Source organism: Anabas testudineus, chromosome 2 (assembly GCF_900324465.2).
Source record: "Anabas testudineus chromosome 2, fAnaTes1.2, whole genome shotgun sequence".
Lineage (NCBI taxonomy): Eukaryota > Metazoa > Chordata > Actinopteri > Anabantiformes > Anabantidae > Anabas > Anabas testudineus.
In genome coordinates this window covers 30014603-30032835 of record NC_046611.1, presented here as the reverse complement: position 1 = coordinate 30032835, position 18233 = coordinate 30014603, and the positions used below count along the sequence as shown (strand labels likewise).

The following is an 18233-nucleotide window of genomic DNA, read 5'->3' as shown; positions in this document are numbered from 1 at the left end:
AAAGTTAGGCTTCAATACAAAGTCCAGGTACTTAGGAGTCATTGCCACCTAGTGGTTTCTTGAATAGTTGGGCCTTTGTGAGAGACCTAGTCTAGCTCTGAAAATATAATGTCTTATTATGGGAAGTTAAGTGCCCAGTGTTTTTGAAGCTTGAATACAAACTAAAGACTGTAAGTGATGTAGGCCTAATAAAAAAATAGAGAATGACTGACAGTGGTTTCTCTGGTCTACTTGGGTTCAGGTAAATTACAGCTCACTAGTGAATTGCCTGTCAGATCACGATAACTAAGGACTTCCAGTAGCAAAGCTTTATTCTATTCTAGGCAAAACTGTGTTTTTGGTTTCTGAAGGCAAAATGTTCTGAATGTCTGAATAACATTTACATTATATACATTACACTGCCACAAAGTGAAGCCCTTACACCATAATCATGATCTTACCAGTAAATCTCAGCTAACCGTCCCAAAATAATTACCACGGCAAATTATAGGTCTGGAAAAAACCAGTAGAAACTGTATGAAAAGCAAAGGGTCACTCTTGTGTATTTGTACCCACCAGAATAAACTTGAAATTACCATGTCAGTATACATAAATACTAATGAGATACTAATTCAATAACAGCAGAACTTAAAATGTACTCAACAATACTGAACTGAAGCAGTGAGTAGCTTCTCATTTCTTAAACAACCATGTCAGAAGATATATTCTGTGGTCACGGAAAAGATGTTGATCTGTTTCAGAAGGGTCAAATTATTGGCAAAGAAAACAAACTGGAAAACATCTAGATGACATCTAAGAGACGACCTTGTTCCAGAGTGATGGTTGCATCAGAGTAAGAAGAGAGGAAAGGTTGTGACTGGGGCATGTTTACCACTCAGTTCACCCCTCTCCATTTAACTAGCCCACACCTTTTGTTTGAGAATTAAGGACAAAGAAATGTATCCGTTTTACCAGCCAAATATTTTTCTGCTCTTACCTTTGGACTCCTGATGCTGCCTCTGGCCTTTGCTATCACCTATGTCTGTCTTCTGGGTCTTTGGACCTTTTTCTGGAGCTGAATTTCAATTTCAAGTTAGTTATTTCAAGTTGCTCCATCATTGAGACCCGTAAGTCAGAGCTTGTCAACTCTTACCACACAGTCTTCCTCATGTCTCCAGATCCGGAACCAGCGCTACCTGTCAGAGGGGAGGCCCCCTCTACCTACACTGCTCCTCACCATCCCAGTCTCATCTCCACCAGTGCTGCCTACTTGTTTTTTTTAAAAGATTAGTAAATCTTCCTTTACTATGATTTGGTGTTTGTGTGCTTTCCTTTTAAATTCATACATATAACAGAACTAGATGAAAATATAAATGCGAACTTACATACTAAACTTACATGAAGGCATAGCAAACTGAAGAAAACTGAAAAAAAACTGAAGTGCATGACATAAAGAAGGTGAACCTGAGCTGAGGCTACAAGGCTTGGACAAAGAATAAGTAAAAGCAACATGAAAAAAATAACCTGAGCCTAGAACCCAAGAAAGCAGACAGAAAAACAAAAAGTTGGTCCATGATCCATATTACAGAACTGACTAGGCATGAAACAGTCTAAGAGTCCTGAGACCAGAGAAACATGAGCCGGGAAACAGGCAGTGTGTGGATGAAGCTTGAAGACATAACTGGTCCAAGCAGGGAACAGCACAAGACAGGAGCAAGAACTGAAACCAGAAGGTGGCGTCGTGTCAACGCGGCCCGGTGCAGGAACAGAAACTGACAAGGTGGTGGCGTCAGTGCAGCCAAGGGTTGGAAAAAGACGTATAGTGGCAGCGTCAGACTCAGGGGGTGGTGGCACGGACTAGAGTTGGAACCAGGGCTTGAGCAGATCTTGGGGTGAGGGCAGGGGACTGCAGCTGGAACCAAGCCTTGAGCAGACTGGTCATGGAAGGAACCAGGAGTTAGGAGGCTCCCAGATGGAAACATCACAGGTAGGTGGAGGAAATGTCCCCAAGGCTTCTCTCCTAAAGGCAAGGCAGAAGAAGAATCCAGCATCTTTCCTTAATGAGTTTGTGCTTCCCCTTCTATCATTCATCAGTGGCCATAGATGGATGATTAAAACCCATTCATTAAAGCCTTGGTGTGAATCCCTCAGTGCGACTTGGGAATGGAAATGTCACATATGTTTGAATGAGCTGACAGTTTAGTTCCGCATCCTGTTTGAGATCCTCTCGCACATACGCATCATACAATGATGGATCAGAAAAACAGCAACAGTATTGCTGGTGGTGTGTAAAAAAAGCACTAAGAGTTAAAACAGCAGCACTAAGGGAAAGTATGATTAGACCACATGTCCAGTAGCTGAGTTCCAAGTCTCCCCTCCATGATTTAATGACCTGAATGAATAATGACTTATTTAATCATTTAATATTAAAGATGGATTAAATGACTATGAGAACAAATGGCCCACACCTCACAACTTTATAATTTTCTTAGTGGTTAAGTAAAGATGCATTTGTCTGTACCTAACCCACTGGTGGAAGTTAGCACATCAACAAGCAGAGCTTGCAAACCCGTTAATGAATAATACTGGTGTGGAGTTCCTCTTATATATCTTGCTATAAAGGAATTTGTTGGATGAATAAAGTGTAATATTTTATAATTTTTTGAATATAAGAAAGAAGCCATGTTTTTTTTATTTTTATCAATGTATATAATTTCTCTGTTATCATGGTTACACTTTTTCCTTTCCAATATGTATTTTCTTTTATTATGTTATGTGACATAAATGTATATATGTGGGTTCATAAATATATATTTCTTATATAAACCATATCATAATAATTATGTGGTTACCATGAATAGACAGGATAAATGTAGAGTATACTTATCTTTGTAAAATAAGAGCCACAGTGTTTCCTCTCCTCTTGCATCTGGTCTTAGTTTCAATTTGTTTTCTCTTGTTTCTCTTGTCGTGTATTCCTGCTGGGTGTGTGTGAGTGACAACACACAGGATAATCTGCAGGACATCAAACTGGCTGTAAATTTGCAGCACATGAGTCTGTTGTTGTCTTTGTTCTTCTTGTCTCGTCTGGATTCTTCCCTCTTTAACAGACAAATGTCAGATCAGAGGAAAATAACAGTTATTACCATCAACACTGGGTTAAGTGGACTACAACATAGACTACTGATCAATTCTAGTATTCTGATAATAACATTGAAGTAATATATATTTATCTATTTTAATGAGATGGTTTACGCTGCATGCTGGTCTGGTATCTCGTCTGGTCTTGATCTTACATTGTAAATCATATAACTAGACTTATCACTATTTTTGTCAAAATTCTGTATTTTATCATCTTTATTGTTACAGTATAGAATTAGTAGAAGAATAATACTGTTTTCAAAGCTGTTCTGTGCACAGTTCCGCACAAACAGGCAAACACAACAGACATTTATGGCACTGTGCTCTGGCACTAACAGCGCCAACAACAACACAGAGCATCGACTATTCACAATATTTTGTGTAATCCCCAGTACACGACCAAAATACACAAAGCTGTAAATGTTGAATAGTGAGGCTATTGATCCAGTGGCATACACCTTTTAAAACTCTGGATTTTGGCAGGTGGTTTATGTGATAAAGTTGGAAAACAGAAATGTGTGCAGAAAGAAAATGAATAGAAACTTGGCAATGACCTACAGTAGGTAGATAGTTTCATGGTGAACAGATCTTTTTAAACATGAGTGAAGGCCTGAAGGGATTCATATTTACCTGATGCTGCGATTCGTCAAATGTCCAGAAACACAGCCTCACTTCTGTTAGATGTCTTTGGTAGCAGTTTATATGAACTTGAGCTAATAATAAGTGAGTATTGCATGTAAAGAGAGAAAATATGTATATGTAATATGTATAATGAACTTAAAGTACTCCCTAAAGGGGAAAAGGTCAAGGTGATCTATCTCGAGTTTAACAAAACATCCTATGACAACAAGTCTGCCCCTTATCCAGCAAGTATGTGTCCAAAGCATTTTTGTGTGTGCATGTACAGGCCTGTAGTCAGATGGGTGCATGTTCACGTGTGTCCCTGCTGGTATGCCGACTATGCCGTTCCTCTGTGTTCACTTCTCAAGAATGTTCCCCCACGGCGAGAATAAACTTCATACAGGCAGACCCTGCAAAACACACACAGAAGAGAGACAGCGAGAGACAGACGGAGACAAAGACACAGGGTTTAAAGGTGTGAATGTCCTCACACGTGTGTCCCCTGATAAACGGTGTCCCCGATGGATTAGATTTTGTCTTCTTTTTGATAAAAAGAGACAAAACTGTAGAAACAGCTGATTATGTTACTATACTTTCATTACTGAGGGCGATGTGCAAATAATGAAGCAGACAGGAATAGTTGTCTTTAGCTGAGTTGCATTAGGTAATGTAAAAATACCCTGTCACTGAAATAAATACGCTGGGGTCATTGCTGGGAATGTGTTACTGAGTCAGCAGCTGTAACATGTATCCGGCCAGTCCAGGCTGGGGTAGATAAGAAGGGCGAGGGGCAAGGCAGGACGAGAGGGCGAGTGAAGGGCAAGCTGCAGCGAGGGAAACAGGGAGGTTTGTGTTATTCCAGATGCCAGCTTCCCCATCACTGCTCAGTAAATGATCAATCACTCAAAACAATAAATAGCTTAAAAATATATTTAACTTCTCAGCTCCGCCATAATTAAGACTGAATTAAAAAGTAGTTTTTCCTTTAAACCCCTTTCAGATATGCACATACACATAACTGGTGAATCTTATGTCTGATTGAGCACTGTAGTCACTATTATGTAAAAAGCACAAATATTCTTTCTGTTCAGAGACACCAACTCAACACACAACAACAACAAATGAGTTTGTGTACTATGGCAGAGGTGGGAAGAAAACACCAACAGAGTAGCAGCATAAGGTTGAACAAACAGAGAGAAGGTTACATGTTTCATCTCATCATCACTGCACACATAAGCAGCAAGAGACACTGCAGGGCCACATTACCTAGCATTTTATCATTTGGAGTTGGAGGTGTGCAACAGGGAGGTGTTTGAATATTACTGCGAGGTGTTTTTGTATCTGCTCAAAGTGAATCTGTGCATATCTGAGTAATGTTTTAGAACTTCAGTACCTGACTTTCTCAGGGGGAGAAATCCATCTCAGAGGAGTGTACCCAACATTAAGAGAGACGTGTGAACATAAAACCCAGCAGAGGGCACTGTGAGACCACATATCACTCTCATTTTAAGCACTTGTGTTTTCCCCACTGCTTGGCTGATTGGCATCAAATCTGACACGCTGAATCTGGGGCCGTATGGGTGTGTTGTAATATGATATAATGACATTAAACAACCTAACATTATGACAGTAATTCTGTCATGATGTTTAGGCCACGCAACTAGTTCAATCTGCACAAAGAATAACAGAAATAACAGCTAAAACAAAAATATGAGGTTCCAACAAAAATCTGTCCCAATAATAACTTTGTAAATTCAGTATATTATCACTGCATCCACAAAAAAAAGAGTCTGAAGGGCAAAGCAGGAGAGAGAACAGGATCCAAACCAAATCACATCAAGGCTGCATCTATTTTGTCTGCATCATGGTAGATGTGACATCTTTTATATTTTTAGCTGCCCGGCAGTCACTGACAGCACACTCACACCAGCTGTGCACACACTCTGCAAACTGTTGCTGTCACACACAATGTGACTTTGACACAAGTCCAGATGTAAAGTGTACTTATATTCCCAGTGTCTCTTAGTCGTTCACGCGTCCCTTATGAATAGTGCCACCCGTGGGATCTTGTTACACATAATGTACCATCTGCACGCAGACAAAAACAAGTTCTTGTTCTACCTCTTCTATAATTATACCCTTTCAGCTTCAGCCTCTCACCCCCTGTGGAGTCTGTTTTCCACTACACCTCTGATTCCTATCATTCCTTCTAGTGTGGATAATGTTGCAAATCATCATTGATTTCATCATTGATTCATCTGCCACTTATTATTATTATTTTGTTTAATTGATTAATCAGTCTAAATAAGTATTTTAAAAAATAAGTATTTAAAAATGGCAATAGCAGCAAATTTGAGAAGCTTGCCTTAGAAAATATTTGGCATTTTTTACATTTATTCCTTGAAAGATCACTAAAAAAACGTGTTAAAAACTGATTCCAATTGTTATTTGTTAGTCAATTAAGACATGTGTACATGTTGCACAGTGTCTGTTTTACACATTCATACAAAGGTTTAAAGTTACGTTGACATCTTCATCACCAGATGGATGGATGCTAATGTCTTTGAAACAGTTATGAACATATATTCCAAATATAAAAAATCCATAATTGTTCATGTTCTTATGTTATTTCAGTTGTTTTACAAAGCCATCACATTATATATCTATTTATCTCTTTTGTTATAGAAGCCACAGTTGACAAGTTTGAATTGTGCACAAGCACATTCATAAATAAACAGCAGTTTAAGCTTGTACGACTGTAAAAGTGTGATCTGGGTGTGGCAGCTGGGCCCTCAAAGCATCTCTGTACACTTTTACAATCCTGTTCCCCATTGTGAAATCTGTGTAAGACTACAGAACCAAGAACCATGGATGCTCCACTGATGACCCTGCACAGTCTGTTGTGACAGGGACAGCACAATGACACAGCAGCAGGGGGCTTATTTCAGAATAAAAGCTCTCTTTTTGTAATATAGCGCTGACCCACATATGCTCCATGCGTGCATGCATCGTTGGTTCCGCAGCTGAAGCAGACTTCAAGGAGCCAGTGACTGAGTGCCTTACAGTAAATGCCATGGAGGAAATGTAAACAAGGAGCTGGGAGAGCTTTGTGTAACTGCCCACCACTTTAGATTTGGAAATATAGAGGAGTAAAGCACAGGTTGTTCGTGACGTTAAAGCTACAGTATACAACTATTCCAACTTGTTTTTGAAGAAAATTGCACCAAAACTCATGTTAGCGTGTTGTCAAAGTCTTTTTCAACCCAGACTTGTTGAACAGTCTGAAAGCTAAAAACAGGGCTCACCCTTCTAACCAATCAGAGTAGCAGAGCACAGAGTGCTTAGGCTGGCAGAGAGGAGTTGGTTGATTGATGGAGTCACATCTTAATTCCAGCTTAAGTCCCAAAAGCTGCATAGCTGTAACATGAATAGGTTGTGTGAGACAATAATTTGTGATTTTTGTCTTAGATGTGGTTATCTGCACTCTTGAAGACTGAAGTCAATACTGAGAAAATACCCAGCTTCAAAAAAACAAACAAACATAAAACTACAATGATAGGAACATTAAACAAAAACCTCAACAGATGTGGAAGGATTTCAGGGCAGGACTACAAATCATGTCACAACTTTCCCCACTTGTCACTGCTACAACAAAAAGTGAGGTCAAGAAGGAGTATCTGATTCAAGCACCCTGGCAACAGCTCCACAGTTTCTTCAGTTCCCTCCCAGAGGACACCGCCCATGACAACAAGGTAGGCTGAGAGGATCCATTTTTCTAGTACTGTAAGTCAAGCATATTGTGGTCAACTGATGTAATAACAGCGTAGCTAATGACAGATCTAAGTGTCTTTTTAATTCAATTTACATCATAACTAGGACATATACAGGTGAAAGTCCAAACATATGAGCTAATTTAAAAAGAAATCATTACAGCTCATAATATATTGCTGATATGCAGTATTTTGAGGTTATTTGTCAGAGAAAATTAAAAATAGAAATAAAAATAGAAAGTTAGATATTATTATATCAGAATCATGATTGAATTTCTCTGCAGAAGGGACCGTGCACTAAGAAAGGCAAAGATGAAGGCTGACATCGGTCACCCTGAACACTTGGAGCTGTGGCAGTGCCCCAGAGGTCACATCTGTTCTCACACAGCTCGGGAGAGTAATCTGCATTTCATTTTGTCCAGCCCGCAAGTCCTTCTGAACCGGGGTGATGAGTTTAGCTGCCGATGAGTAAAACAACATGGACATGGAGGATTACAATTTACTTTGTCAACCCTCTATTTCGGTCTCACGCCCTGTGTCAGATGCCTCCACCCTTTCAGCTTTCATGCGTTCACATTGAGAAAAGTACATTACAAATATGTACAGTATTAAAAAACTGCGCTGACTTTCATTTGTAAACTGAACTTTGTGTATTAATGCACTTCATGGTGACTCTTCTGTTGTATTTAATCACAAAGTGAACTGAATTGACTTTAACTACTTACGTAAACACCCCCACCCCCGAAATCACCACTTCACCCCCACTTAACCCCCCAGGCCTCGGTCATCCAACTGTCCTGCCAGCTGTCTATTTTAGCTGTCCACGTAACAGTCTTCAAGCAATTACTCTCTGAGTGGTCTCCTGGAGTTCATCCAGAATATTCTCTCCTAAGGAGTTTTACACGGTTAAAACATAAATGGCCGATGATTTGATTTGGTTTACATGCAATCTGAGAAGCTTGAAGAGGAAGTGGCTGCTTGACATTGCAGTCTATTAGACGGGTTGTACTGGATATAGAACAATCGAGAGGGGCTTTAGAAAATTATGAATGGGGGAGCATTTACATTAATGAAATATATATATATCATATATATAAGTATAATAATATAAATAAACTCAGAATGGAACTGAAAGACTCCAGTTTAAAGCTCTTTTATTAGAAATAAAGAACTATTAATTATTAATTAGTTTATTCAATGTAATAAACCGATGTCAAATAAACAACCTTAAATATTTTTTAATGAATCTATCTACACTAACAGAGACACAAAACAACTACAAATGACTGGGTGTCTCTCTGTGGTCTGATTCCAACCCCAACAGCAGGGTTGTGTTTCCAACCCAATTTAAGCGACTGTGAATGGATTCCCTTTGAATTCAGAGAGCAGATACGTCCTTGCCCTACTGTAGGAGCCATAAATAAAATTGCGCGTCATTTTGAATTTTCCAGCAGTTCAACAGAAACTTGATTTAAAGCAGATATGTTGGTTAAAACTTTTTTTCTTTTTTTTCTTTTGCAAAGGTGCAGCATGTTTTGATTAATTAGACTGAAAGACATACAATATAGTTCCAAACATGGCAAGCTCTTAATTTATCTCCTGGTTAGCAGTCAACAATTTTGAGACCTGTCACAATATAATCTATGGCCCAAAACCTGCTGGGAAACATGAGAGGTAATTCTATCCTGAGTTATTGACAAACTATTTGGTCTAGGCTGTAAAATACCAAGGTTATTATGGTGAGGTGTCAGCATCACTGCTTTTTAAATTAGAATAATTTATTGTTTCACAGAGAGTGTTAATTAGCCCGTCGTTTTGAAACCCTTAAACAAGCTGGTAATGACTTTGTTGTGTGACATGCCACTACATGTGCTCCCTTATGACAGCAGGGCTCTATTTAAGACTGGCATCTGTTTAATTGCACAGTTTTGCTACTTGGCCACGATTTCAAACTAAAATAAATAAACGATACAATTGTAAAATATGTGGTTATGTAGGCCTATGTCGTTTTAAAGCAATCTGTTTGGACTGAATGATGTTGTCTTGTCAACGATCACAGGAAAAGTTGGTGCACGTTTTACAACCCGCTCATTTCCAATTAAATTTCAACCAGTCTGATTTGCTTCTGGAGTTGATTGACAGCGCTCCTTGGCCCTCTCGGCCAATGAGCGACGGACGGGGGTGGGCGCGCCCGTACTATAATCCATCCTCCGATCGGCACTCGAGCGTGTGTCCGTCGTCGTGCGCTCTCCCGTCGGCTCGCCTTGTCGAGTGAGACCCGGCAGAGCTGCACCGGGCTGCGTGTGGTCCTTCCACCAAAAGCGTAACAAGAGAGGAGGAGAAGGAGGGACATGGGGGAAAGATTTGTGGTAGTGCCGGTTGACGGCGGAGGGGAGAGGGAGCAGTCAAACGCGGTTGTTAGTGACCCGGCTTCGGACACCGGCGGCGGCGCCGGGGTGGAGGAAAAGGAGTCGGAGGAGGACTCGGTGTTCGAGCCGCAGGACCCAAAAGCTTCGGTTCCTATCCTGAAATACAACCGAGAGCCCAACAAGTACGGTAAGACAGTTGTCCGTTACCAACTCCGTGTCCCACTTCTAATCTCATCTGTTTACCAGCGGATTATTATCTTCCGTGGTGCGCGCGGTGTTGTGGTAACGTAGCGTTAATTCAGCGACGTGACCGCAGCGCGACTTTAACAGCTTCTTTAACTCCACTACACACATTTCTAATAATACCTATACTTTGAAGGAAGTCTTATGATGTGAGCTGTCAGTAATCAGCGCTGTTGGTCAAGAGAATGAAATATGTTCGTTTTCACGACAAATAGCCAACATGTTCCTAAAATATCCAGTCAGAGCTGCGTGTCAGTGTGGCACTCAGGCTCTCCACATCTATTTCTGCAGCTCCTAATGTTCAACTACTGCAGGACTGACTCCACATTACACATTATACTGAAATAAGCAAATAAACTTTTTAAAATTATTCCTAACACTAATAACTAAGAACTGTTATTAGACAACGATAATCTGCATTGTTAATCATATTCCCCAACCTAATAATTAGGGTTTCATTTGGCACACAGTGTAATTGACACCTGGCATCCTGTGTGTATACTGTATTCACAGTACCTGAGGCAAAACAGTTATATTTTATAACAAACGTAGTCTCACATAGGTAAGTTAGTGTAAGTTGCAGTATAGAGTTACAAGTAAGTTCCTATCCGGCATGAAAATAGGGATGGACACCTAAAAGTGGGCAGTGGATGTCTATACTATGTCTCAGTAGTGGTGCAGTACTAAGTCGGCAATACCACTGTTATTCATGCTGTCAAGTTGCTCATGGTAAGCATGGCTTTTTTTACTTGCTGACTGTTGTTGGATTAACACCTGGTTTCTTGAAAGAGTCCACATCTGTGGTATGTGCTCTACTTGCAATGAAGTGATGAAGTTTTTTTTTTTTTTTGTCATGAACTTGTAGTAAAGGCCAATAAGATCTGAGCCGGCTGGGTGTGGTCATCCTGATGTGGGTGTTTTTGTTGTTGCAGACCACAGCCCCTATTGCTCACAGACAGATAACGCTTTTACATTATCTTTAAAGACTCTGCATAGTAGGGGGAGGCGACTGGATCAGGTGGTAAGAGCAGTGGTCTACAAACCCCAGTGTTGCTGGTTCAATTCCTGCCTCTCTTGATTCTGGCCTCATGTCTACTGCCTCCTTGACTTTATATGCAAGTAGTGGTGTGGTTAGACAATCAACCCACAAGCTTTAGTCTTATTCTTTGTCAGAATCATCAAACTAAATCGTTTATATTTAGTATTCAGCAAAGTTTTGCTAAAATGGCTGGAGAAAAAAAACATGTACAGTAATTTGTACACATGTCACTCTTGTCATAAATTGGGCAGTAGATTTGGGGGTTTTGTATGCTGTTTTCATCTTGACTACTTGTTTGTTGCTGCAAGTAACAGTGAGTTAACACTAACAGCAACATAGTTAGCTGCTTCAATTAATTAAAGTAAAATTTCTGCTATTTATTGGTTTTACAAAATCCCAACAAATGACATAAGAAATAAAGACGATTCTGTTAACCATCAGCTGATAGACAGTGGGTGATATCTGTTGGATATTGTGATGGATCTTTTCATCTCAAAGTTTGGTTCTAGTCTTTAGTTTCGAGGCTTGCTCGACCAGTTGCTCATAAACAAGGTGCTTCTATAGCAACAGGTTGGGGGTTAGAAGCTGGTGCAGTAATTGGCTGCATGCTGGCCAAGCAAACATGCTAAATTGCAGTGTGCTGATGGCTTTCTGTGTGCATAGACAGTTTGTTGTATGGATTGATTGGTAAGCATCAGAGCACACTTTTTGTGAAACTGTACTCAGCTCCTAAAATAAATTGGTGTTTAATGTAGCAGGGAGTAATGTAACAGTGAGTTTGAGGTTGTTTAGTTTAAGATGGGTCCCAGTTGCACCACTGACAGAGTTTTGAACCCCTAAGAACCGGGGTTTGTTCACATGACCTCAGTGGTAAAGTTTTGGTGAGGCATACATACACACACACGGTTATGACATGGCTCAACTTGCATATCTGCTTCTGCTAAATGCTCAATAATATTGATTAATGATATACCTCATAACGGTAGCACCAGGATGAATTGATAGGTGTTTTGTCAGTCATTTTACAGAGCAATCCATCAAAACTAATTTGGAGGAGCTTTATCTTGCAGCAAGACAATTGCAACACTGCCAACTTAACAAAGGACTTCAACAGGAGGAGGAAAAAGGTGGAAGGTTTGAGGTTGGCCAAGCAAGTCACCTAATTTAACGCAATGCATCACCAGGCTCACGCTGCGCGGTCATCTGCATTAACCGGCTGGGATGATTGGAAAGAGAAAAGAAGCACAGGAAGAAGAATAACAAGCAGCAGACAGTCCTAGACAGACGGACCTAAATACTCTTAACAGAGCAGAGTAAATTTTTCCAGTTATCTAAAGCCCACAGAGATTTTGACAACCACAGTATACTGATGATTGAGCTCTCTAGATCAAGAGATTGGAAAGGTATTTTAGAAAACTATATTAAGTGATTAAACACATTGCTAATATATTTGACAGTATAGATGGGACTGGGACTTTGTATTATTTGTGTTAATGAGATTGCAAAAGAAACGTTAGGGTGAGGTAAATAACTAAGTTTGTAAAGAGGAAGCAGTGGTTATGAAGTCGTTGAAATGAGAAAAAGGAAGAACTTACTGTTCTGTGAATGATAGTGGTTGTTTTCACATCATTCCCTCCTCCTAAAGCCTTTCAAACCAAAATCTGACAACATATAAAGTACATATTGTATACTGTAAAGTCTCATAATAATATTTTAATAGTTAAATTACATTATACTGTTTGAAGGTACCACAGAGGGTCCACCCTGCTGCCTGCCACGGATACTACAGATGATTAAGATTTATAGGAGATTATGCAGGCAGTGAAAGATAAATAACATTCCACAGGAGTCTACAAAAGGTGTTGGATTTAAACTTGATGCTGCGTATGCAGAAAGAGCCTGTCAGTCACTCAGTGCACAAAACTAGGTTGGGAAAAACTATGACATGCTACCTGCAGCAGCTGAGGCAGTGTCATATGGTTCTTCTGTTCAGTGCCACTGCTTAATCACCATAACCATTATCTTGAACTACTACCAAATACATTTAAAAGTGAAAGAAATTCTACTTTTGCCTTTTAATACTTTATTGCAATATGTTTTTGGGTACCGTTAAGTGACAGGTACAGATCCGTCAGATTTTACAATACCGTGTACAGTACAGGTCAGCTCTTGCATGATGTCTTATGTGGCTGTCAAGTCAGAGAAAATAATCCTAATGACATCATAAAAGCTATTTTGGTTTGGGCTTGGGTACTACAAATACTTTTATGGAAAGCCTGTGTAACAAACAAGGGTGTGGTATTTAAAAAAAAAAAAAATCAAGCAGTTTAACAGGCAGGATGTGTCTAATGAAAATATGCCAGTAACTGCATGTGTGTTGCAAGTGCACGAACATTATCTAAATAAAGTCTGAGTACCCCTTTATCCTATATGAATGCCTGTAGTTGTTTTGATATGTTTTACTTGACTTTTTGGCTCCAAACATATCTCAAAAGCATCAATTTCACAAACTGGGGAGATAACCTTAATGTGAAAGGTAATTCAGAGATTCTGGTGGAGGCAAAGGTTATCAAGTAAACATGGTATAGGCGTTGATCATTATTTGAGGTTGGGACGGTATGAATGGATTGGGATTAGCATGTGAATGTGGGTCTTTAGAATGTCTTCACCCCACAACATTAAATTAGCATGCAACTGAGTGCATTCATGTTTTAAAAAAAGTATGTACACCTAGGGTATCATCTGCTGCCCTCTGCTTTATTTGGAGTCCTGCAGTCACCACATGGACACCAACTGGCCCTTGGCATTCACTATATCTGCTGCTGCTCCAGTGCAGCCTCCCTGTCTGCTGCTTCCTCTGCCAGCCCTGCATGGGATGTTTGTTCCAGTTGCTGGTTGTTTACACGCAACGCTTAGGAGGAGGGGTGTGTCCATTTTCTGGTCACACACAAGGCTTTTCAGAGGACTTTCTACCTCTTTTGGATCATAGGCATAGTTTAGTCCTTAAAATACCTTAGTTTGTTTTCAAATGTCAGCAGTGCTTTCATGCCATGCATTCAAAGACATTGTTTCAAGGGCAGTTTTAGAGCTTACTTATCCCTTATTAACCATTAATGGTAATGTAAGTTTGACCTTTCTGTTGTGCACATTTGTTAATGAGCTTCTTTTTCAGCTTTCTTTTTTAAATCTGAATTTTTTTGCCAGATGTATGTATGTTTCATAATATTGTATTTTATCAAATGTAATTTTATTCATCAGAATATTTGCATAATTCTACAAATAGATCAGGAGCAATGATTTCTCTTTCGGCAACTGTTGGTGTCCTAGTTGACTGCCTAAGTGGCAAATGCCTAAAAAAGGCCCCGGGAACCTGTCAAATGCCTATTTCAACTGTAAATACACTTACATAGCCATGATCTGAAGTATGCAGGGATACATGGCTCACATCTTACAATTCATCAAGAGGTCACTACTCAAAGATTCTGCAGTATTCCTTTTAGCAGTTAAGTAAGATCCTTTGTTAAATCCCTGTTTTGACATCCTGCATTAACTGTTGTGAAAAGCAAGTCTCTAGAGTTTACATAGGTGAACCATTGCTAATTCAATACACACATTTCTTTTTTTTACACTGTATCATAAATATTATCTTTTTTTTGTCACATTTATTAGTTTTACAGAATGTGTAGTACTCTGTTATACCATGTCTCTTTCTCAAGCTATCAGTGGCTTTAAAAATAACCCTGTGTTGTCCTTTTGAAACACAGGGTGAGATGCTTATCATCATCTCAAGTCCAGCAGAGGAGCTAACTGTGCTGCTCCTGTTTTCTTTTTTACTATACAGTCAGAAATTGATCATTAGGTGTGACACATGGTTTCAGTTGTTGACAAGATATGGTTCACATGTGTACCTCAATACTGATATGTATGTTTGGGAATTTAAAATCTACTAAATCTGGTAAAAATATAAACAACTTTAATTTTTAAATAAATCAAAGATATATAATTTCAGATATTTGTCATATATTGTCATTTTTTATTTAGGAAATGTCAATCAATGCAGTGGATATGGAAACGCTGGCATAATCAACCTGAAACCATGTTCTTATCTCTTCTCAGGCTCTGTACATAAAAGTGCAGCTAGTGTTTATTTCGGTCACACAATGCATGTGGTCAGACTGATAACACCAGCAGCTTAAAGCCACTGCTACTGAGTAGACAGTGAACAGACGTTGTGGGAAAAACGAAATGACCAGTTTTTCCTCAGGAGGTTCTGTGCAGTACACTGGGAGTTAGAAGTCATGGGGTTTTCTAGCTCTTGGTCAGCAGTACATCAGTATGTGAAAAGCTAAGTAAAGCATTAACTGTGAGTCATTTGGGACTTATTATCTTTTGTATTGCCATAACTACAGCTATTTAAAAATGAAGACAGAAGAGGTCTGAGAAAAGTAAAGTAAGTTTTAAATTACATGAGGAGCTGGTAAAGTATTTACGTTACGATACATAGACTAAAATCACCAACATGAAAAACATGAAGAGGTGATGTTAGGCCTCCTTTCTGTAAATTAAATCTATGTATAATTTTTATACATACAGAAAAGACAACTACACATATTGTAGTAGGAGTTCCTTGGTGGTGGTGTTGGTGGATATCAGATGTCGGATATGTGTAGAGAAGCTCCTCGTGTGAGTATCATGTTCAGCTTGTCTCTGAATGAAATGCTTAAGGATAACCTTGCTGACCCCTTGTCACAAGCCTAAATGACTGTGGTCAAAATCCACCGGTGGAACCCGGATAGTGGAAGTTCACTTATAGCCAGTGTCATTCGTGACCTCTACTGAACTGTCTGCCCAAAAAGGAACTGAGCTGACATGGCAACATACTCGCTAGCTGAGACAATTTTCCAGGTGCCTGTCATTTTAACAGATAAAAGGAAACATAAGAGAACCCACTACAATCTCCATAATATGTCCAACTTAACTTTTAAACCCAGTTAAGTGCTCCTAAAACCTAACAACTCTTGGTTTAGAAAGCAGGGTTCCAAAGGTTTTAACATAAGCATTGTTTCCTTCTATTGACTTGAAACTGAAACAAACATCCCCTGAATTGTTTTGGACTATTTTAGGTCACATTGTCCACTCTCCTGTGAACTTTGTCAGTTGTCTGAAAACCAAAAAGTGAAAATCTGAAGGATTATTTTCAGTTTTAGCAAGCAGATGATATGTGTGTTTCATCTAAAATGTGAGCAGCAAACATGTTTCTAATGTACATGCAGGTCTAAAATTAGAAATGTAATGTTAGTTTAAGTTGTGAAGGATCTAAAATGATCCCTGATTACAGGTGCAACCACATTTACAAAGGATGAAAAGAAATACCCCAAAGAGATCTCCAAAAGTAGAAAACATCCCCTGAAGCTGTTGTTGTGTCGTACACAGTTTTTAATGGATGACAAGGCAAGTGCGCTGTTACCTGAGATGTCAGAGGCACCTCTGTCCATGTGTGCAGTAAAGTCATTATCACTTTCATATGGCCTTAAAACATTCAGAGTGGTGTTTACCCAGAGCTGATTGTGATTAGTGGAACTTTCCGTCATTTGTCATCACCTCAGCTCTTCATTATATAGATTTTTCTTAGAATCCCACCTCCAACGCGCAGCTTAAGGTCTCCTTAACTGACCAATAAACAAATGTCATGGAAATGTTTCAGAAAGGAAACTTCAAGGTTCAGTCACCATTTTACAGTCAGAAATTAGGAAAGTCTGACTGAATATGATGGCTGGCATTGTTTCCCTTTAGTTTCACTTGAGTCAGTGCTTGTAAAAAAAAAAAAAAAGGAAAGATGTTTCCATTTTCCAGTTTACACCTAATTACGTGGGTTACTGTTAATACTGCTTGTTTTTTTTTAACGGAGCGTCTTTGAATACTGCATTGTGACCTGTTAGTTTACATTTGAATAAATTACAGAAGAAAGTATTACCATATTTTGCTAGTGGTGGTGTAATCGGTGTACTTCTGAGTGTGATCAAATGGGGGCAACAGAGTGTCACTATTAGTTTTTAGCTTTGGGAGGTGAGAAGACACTAGTGAAAATTCAAAAACAGCCAGACATCAGCCAAACTACTGCAGAATATTGTTTTTGCATTCAACAAATTACAACAGAAATGACTGCAGGTAGATACTCTTGTTTGCAGCAATTGCAATTGATATAAAAGAGGATCTTATGTAGTTTTATGCTTAGATGCCTAGATTAATAAAAGTTTATAATGTTATACATCATCGTGTATAAAAGTGTAGTTTCCTTTTGTCTCGCCTTTGGCCTTTGTCAAATATCATTCACTGCAGTTTTAAGAAAAGGAGGAAGTAATGCAGCAAAGGAAAGATGCCATGTGACAAACATCATGACCCAGACTCACATGACTTGATAAACAGATGATATTCTACTCATTAGCCACTTTGATTTCTTTTAGCCTTAGGTAAACTTAGGTAAAGTTTAATCTATTTTACACAGTTTACACAGTGTATTGAGCCTCACAGGGAAGTTGTCCTTTCTTCCTCCTCCTCCAGAGGGCACTACCACCTACTGGTGGAGATTTCGTGTATTCTAACTGGCTATTGAGCAGGCTGGTAATGTCATAGACATTTAAAGTGATGTTTTCTGACTACCTTGGTTTGGTCAGAATATACAGGTACTATTCCAGTTCCAAAGAACATTTTGTAGTTATATTTAAATACTATATCAGTATTTGTATACTTTAAAATTGGGAAATATTGAATTTGTCTGTATTAAACCAAAATTCTGTAGTTGTTTACTTGGAATACTAAAAATGTAAAGTTGCTGTAAACAGACTTTTATTTCCAGAAATTTCAAAACTGATGTTGGTGCCCTGGATACATATCACACCATTGTGGGAAAAAAAGAGCATGGCTCCTCTTGTGTCCTTGGGAGGCCTCTTCTCATCTTCCCTAGTAGAATCAATATGCCTATTTTGGGATGGGAAATATGAGCCTATGGAGAAAAAGTTTAGTTAAACAGAACAATTTTCTAGGCAGACAATTTCATGACTATCTGTGTAC

General features: G+C 39.1%; 1 protein-coding gene across 5 annotated transcripts in view; it reads left to right on the top strand.

The window, feature by feature from the left end:
* The first annotated feature begins 9747 nt into the window (after positions 1-9747).
* slc12a7b (solute carrier family 12 member 7b) overlaps positions 9748-18233 on the top strand; it is a 49248-nt gene continuing 40762 nt past the window's right edge. For all 5 annotated transcript variants that reach the window (XM_026361646.1, XM_026361645.1, XM_026361643.1 and 2 more), the window contains exon 1: positions 9748-10067. In XM_026361646.1, the coding sequence (XP_026217431.1) occupies positions 9863-10067 (205 nt within the window). In that variant the 5' untranslated portion in view covers positions 9748-9862. The remainder of the gene's footprint in view (positions 10068-18233) is intronic.